We start from the raw sequence: 6,000 nt of genomic DNA on the forward strand, positions 1-6,000 counted from the left end.
TAGGTATGAAGAGAAGTTAAATTAAAGCTTTCTGGAGATTTCTGGGAGTCAGGTTTGAAAGGAGAAAGGATGCCAGAGAATGGTCCTCTGCTCAGTGCAGCAACCTCATTCCTTCACCCTTGCTTCCCATTTTATCCTTTGCTTCCTTGCCTGCAGCAGCAGCACACGTAAAGCTGACCACCCTTCCCTGGATCCTGGAACAAGCCACAGCCCAAGAGCCAAACCACGAAAGAGCACACACAGTTCCCTCCCCTGGGAGAGCAGAGAATGAACTGCACATGGTCTAAGCCATTGCTGAATCTCAGTACATAGCTGGGAGAACACATGCCAAAGGGTGAGCCTTAGCTAAGAATCTACACAGCAAAGCTCAGAACAGGTTCCACTGTCACTGCCAAAAAGCACAAAACAGCATCCCCTGTGATGAGGAACCCCCTCACCAAAAGAGATTCTGGGTTACAGAGAATCAGCCTGCCCAGCTCACAAGCCACCTGCTCTGGAAGCATGTAATGTATGTTCTGTTCATGTAATGTATGAACGTCTCTTAAGGCAGGGAAGGATTTAGGGTTCATATTAAATACACAGTGTACATCCACTTACTGGCACCTTATACAGGCTAAAGGCAGTCTGGAAAACAAGAAGGTAGAATGTGGAATGGACAGGTTTTCAAAGATGACGTAGACAATAATTTCCTAACAGAGCAAACCAAATGTAAAGCTCCAGAGCTCAAATTTACTTAAAAAAACCCCGAGTCTAAAACACTCTCAAAGTAAAACAGCTTGAGTCCTACTTAGCTGAAGAAGCCTGAAAGCTGAAAACTGGAGATAGTTTTACAAATTGCCTGAATGCAGTACAAGGGTCAGCAAGAACTCACAAGCCCTGAAGAGACTGAGATGCACCCCAGCAAAGATAGCAGACAGCAGACCATGGCTAAACCACTCATGGCACTGAACTGGGGATCTTGGGAGAAAATTACAAGCTCATCCCTGTAAAGGGCTGCTCACACAGCTTAGAGAGTGACTCCCGTGCAACTATTTATAAGCAGCAGGATTGTGGAAACCCAGGCACTGGGAATATTTCTCTGTCTGCCCTGGGGTGCCCTGACCCCCAGGGCAGCACTGACTTTGACCCTCACTTATGGAGAAAATTTCCTAGACTTCAAGATAGACTGGAATCCACAAAAGCGTGAAATAGATTATAGAGTAGCGTGGGTGTATCACTTGGTGAGAAATTTAGGTTTTGGGATTTTTAGTATATTGTGGATGGAAGCAAGATGGAGGGCACAGGGTGTCATCCTGGGTTTCCTCTTCATACTTCTTCTTCCTTCTTCTTCATGGGTTTGGGTGGCATTTTGTAATTGGGCAGAAAAGTCCCCATTGCAGCTCTTTGGGATCAGTTATTGGGTTAAAAGGGAAAATAATCTAGGTGTCAGTTCTTAATTGGATAGTTTTTTCTTAAAAGACCTTGTAACAAGAGATTGTTGGCCATTTTGTGCCTTCTAATGAAAAGCTGCTGAACCCACAGTAATGAAACTGTTTTACTGATAAGAAATAATAAACACTGGAGTCCAAACATGAAATACCATCTCAAGTGCCTTCAATGCAGACCCAGAGAAACCCACAACTGGTATCCCCACACAGAATGTGTTTTTTCTGGTAGGGCTCAGAGAGCATTTCCAACAGGGTGTAACTGCTTTGCATGCTTATTGAAGAGGGGGACAAGGGCAGGAGCAGGGGGATTAAAAGAAAAAAAAAAAATCTGTTTACAGCATTGTGCTGCTTTTCAAATGATGTTTCCTTACACGGCTCCAGTTTTAGGCACAACTACTGAGTTTCAGGCTAATGTAATACTGCTGCAAGAATTGCAGTGGAGAATCTGACTTCATGTGCTATGGCATATATTGTTGGTGGCTCTGCTACTGCATTTTACAAGGTCATTTTTCTTGGTGTGGGAACACTGTTATTCTTGGTGTGCAAGGCTTGCTATGGAAAAATTAGAAGTGAAGGGGATAAACTTCACGATGAAATATTTTCTCTCAGAATGAAAACACAGATTTTAGAGCATCGTAAAGTATTAAAAATGTCTTCCAAAATTTATGTTCAAGCCTTCCCTTGGTTTTAGAACTATGTAAAAAGATAAAAACATACCCAAGCTGCTTTTTTCCATCTCTTAATATAGCTTCATTTGCTCTTCTTCAGAAAAGAAAGTCTATAGTTCTTTATTTCATAAATATGCTCCAGAACAGCTTATGGATGATAATTAAATTAGACCTAGTAGAATTCTCAGCAGAAAAAAATCTCCCCCTTCCTCAGTTATCCATTTTTTTTCCCATTTGGAAGAGATGGAAGGAAGGGAATAAAATCTCACTGAGAAACACAAGGCTGATTCCCTCTCATAACTCAAGATTGTGAGCTGTTTTACAACTCCAGCATGGGTTTCCCATTTTGTGCTCATTTGCCCTGCCACAGCCCCCTTCTAACAGCAGCAAGAGCAAGGAAAAAATAACTTGATAATTTTAGGATGGAAGGGGTTTTTTTTCTATATTTCTTTCTTCTCTCAGTCCAATTAATTGCAGGGGTTAACCCAACTGAACGACCAAAGGAAATCAAAACCTGTCCTACAAAATCCTTCCTTCATTTGAAGGACCAAGGACGGGAGAAAGAGAAGCTCTTCCTTCTCTCACTGAATCCGACTTCAAATGCTTACAAGTGTTTTAGGCTATTTAAATCTCCAACAGGATTTTAAGATTATGAAGGATTCTTCCTGAATTCATTTTATGTAAAAAGGACCCAATTCTACCTCATTTGTGCAAACAGACTGCCTAAGTCCTAATAGACCATATCCTCTCTTTGACAATTGCCAGGGACTTTTGATACAAATTTGCCATGTCAAAAGACACCTACAAACATCTTTGTTGCAAAGATTACTCTTTCCTGGATTTGCCACACTTCTTCAAGAGAAATTTCATCAAATGCAACACCGATCTACTCACTTCTCACAATCACTCCTCTCCACAGATGTACCAGGACAGAAAAACCCTGAGAGAAGTCTAAGTGCTCATACCAACAAGTCTGAATTTGTGCAGTATTTTCCACACCGATTCTCTCCCTGTGAGTGCAGTGCACCGGGATTTTGCATTTACTTCAGCACATGCCATGATACAGCCCAAAACCTGCCAAAATCAGAAGACCCCAGTGCAAAATTTTCATTGAGCATCTGCCTGCTTAAGTGCAACTTTCTAAAGCCAGCAATAGAATCCCTGGAAGTTATAAAACCAGAAAATAGATAGACTTCCATCTGTTTAACCAATTGCTCTAATCAATATCCTTTCCCCTGGTAATGTTTTGTACAGACACTGTCTCTCAAGTACATAACTGCAGAATCAATGGAGTTGGGAAGTATGTAAGAATTTCAACTCTACAAATGGCAAAACATTATGAAAATATGAACTGCTAAAGCTATCACGGTGCTTAAAGGCGCAGAGTTTATTAAGGTAATCTGTAAAACATCAACGAACAGAAAAAATTCTTGAAGCCAACAATCTACAGGTTTTCATGAGACAGCCAACTGCAATGATAATAATCCAAGATAATTATCTGAAGATGATTTTCCTCCTGTTTCACCCTAACCTTACAAGAGTGCTCTAAAAGGAGCTCCTCAGGGAAATGGCATCACCCAGAGTTCCCACTTGCCCAGATGTTTCTCTCATTATGTTACAAGCCTGTCAAGAAAAGGCAAATTCAGGGTTATTCTAATGATAGCAAACACCTCATAAAAAACCTCTCCAAATTTACTTTTCCAAGGAACATCGTTTAAAAAGGCATTCCCAGTGCCCATGAGAAAAGAAAGCATCATTTATAAAACATTATTACCCGAAATCTTGCAGATATTAAAAAAAACACATCCTGGAATGTCAAGCCGGTTATAAAACTGCAGCGAGAGCATGGTGGGGCCTGACCCACAGTGCAGGGCTCAGCACTCCCCAGCAGGACTCCCACCAAGTCCAGCAGGAGGTTTTCTGAGTTAGGGGGCACCTGGCTCCAGGCTGTGGCTGGGATGTTGAGCCTGCAGCTCTGGGTTCCCTCCCGTGGCCAGTGCGTTCATTTTGTGGACCACCAGCTGGGGATCCCCTGCACGGAGTGACCAGTGCAGCCTGCACTCTCCTGACTTCTCCCTGGCTTTTATCCTCTGCTGGTGCTATGATTCTTACCCAGATGATGGATGGTTTACAGAAATTTATGGCGATAATAATTCTGACATTTTTTTGTCAGTTTATCCCATGACTTGGTAGTTGATTCTATTTTACGGCTTGGATGGAGGAGAAGAGAGCTGGCCAGGGCACATGCAACTGACCAGAGATTTACAAGCTTTGTCTGCGGGTGTTGGTGATGCTGCAGCTTTGATCACTGTCTCCAACCATTATAAATGAATGGCAACATGTGATACTGAATAAAAAGAACGACCTGCAAGAATATCGAAACAGAACAAAAAATTGTCCTTCACCTCTGCCAGACATAATACACAGTGGAGTTTCATGGGAGAAGTCTTTCAAAAGCCTGGAATGGGCTAGCTGGGTCACAAGCGCTGTGCTTCACATCACAAGCACTTATAACCCTAAGTTTCTTGCCTATTTCAGGACTGAATCTTCTGAATCTTAATTGGACCGAAACTTCAAGCCTGTCTCTTGGTGCTTTCCAAGGAAAGCCATTCACTTAGCTCCAACACTTCCCGAGACCATACACCCATCAGTTCCCCTCTCACTCTGGGGAATCCTGTGCCCCACGAAGGGAGGATGCCCTGGGTGGGACACGCCGTGCCCGACACGGCTGCTCCCATCCTTTGCCTGCCCCACCGGCTCCCCAGGTGCGCTGCCCGCCGTCCGCTGCGGGAACACGCGTGGGAGCCGCCCCGACGCCTCTGCCTTTGCCACCGCTGCCCCGACAGCCTAAAGCCAAGAAGGGCGGGGGACACCCCGTAAAAAAAGCCCCGGGGAAAGCCCTCGGGCGGGGGAGCCCTCGGGGCCCGGCCGGGCGGGGCGGCGTGAGGAGGAGGAGGAGGAGGAGGAGGAGGAGGAGGAGGAGGCGGCGGACGGGGCAGGTGCACGGCGCCGGCTCCCTCAGCTCGGCCAGCCCCGCGCTGCCCCCGGGGGACGCGGGAGGGTGCGCGGGAGGCGGGCGGCACTCACCTGCCGCTGGCTGTGGTTGCCGGCAGCCGAGGGGGCGTGCGGCTCTCCTCCGCCGCCGCCGCGCAGCACGGTGATGTGCAAGGTGAGCAGGAGCAGCCCCAGCAGCAGCAGCAGCTCGGCCGCCAGCCGCACCATCCTCTTGAGCCGGGCGGCTTTAGGGCCCCGCGGCGGCGGCGGCGGGCGCGGAGGAGGCGGAGGAGGAGGAGGAGCCGCGGCGGCCGCCGCCGCCGGGGCCGCCACCGGAGCGGCCCCGGCCCCGGCCCCGGGAGCCGCAGGACGGGCGGCGGGGACCGCGCCGCTCTCGGCGTCGGCGGGGCGGGCGGCGGGCGCGGGGCAGCGGCGGCAGCAGCAGCAGCAGCAGCAGCAGCAGCAGCAGCGGGGGCCGCCGCACCACGGCGGAGCCACGTCGGGGCGGGATGCGGCCAGAGTCCCGGCGCTGCCCGGCGGCGGGCGGCAGGTACCCGGGGCCGGCGGCGTCTCTGCGGGCAGCCCTGCAAGCCAGAGGCACCGCGGGCCGTCGGAAGGAGGGAGCGGGCGGCCGAACCCCCGCCGCCTCGGGGAGCCGCGGCCGGCGGAGAGCAGCGGCTTTCGGCGGCCGGCGGGGACACGCTGCGAGCACGGGGGGAGCCGGGAGTGCGTGTGCGACGGAGAGGGAGGAGGGAGGAGAGCGAGGCGGGGGGGGCCGGGGACGAGTCTCACATGGCGGGGAAGCCGGGACGCTCCGAGGGGAGGAGAGAGCTCGGGGCTATCGCCTCCCTCCGTGCGCGGGGATGGGGGTGGCCCCCGAACCAGCTTCCCCCGCCGCCGCCGCTGTGTCC

At 49.8% G+C, this 6,000-nt stretch overlaps 1 protein-coding gene across 1 annotated transcript in view; it reads right to left on the reverse strand.

Annotated features, from left to right (window-relative positions):
- The window catches only part of ISM1 (isthmin 1), a 41,036-nt gene extending 35,684 nt beyond the window's left edge, over nt 1-5,352 (reverse strand). The window contains exon 1 of the mRNA XM_071422336.1: nt 5,183-5,352. Within this exon, the coding sequence (XP_071278437.1) occupies nt 5,183-5,317 (135 nt within the window). The 5' untranslated portion in view covers nt 5,318-5,352. The remainder of the gene's footprint in view (nt 1-5,182) is intronic.
- Between the last annotated feature and the right edge of the window lie 648 nt (nt 5,353-6,000).

The sequence above is a fragment of the Agelaius tricolor genome, unplaced genomic scaffold (assembly GCF_023055355.1).
Source record: "Agelaius tricolor isolate 1412-34295 unplaced genomic scaffold, bAgeTri1.0.p SCAF_1, whole genome shotgun sequence".
In the NCBI taxonomy this organism is placed as follows: domain Eukaryota; kingdom Metazoa; phylum Chordata; class Aves; order Passeriformes; family Icteridae; genus Agelaius; species Agelaius tricolor.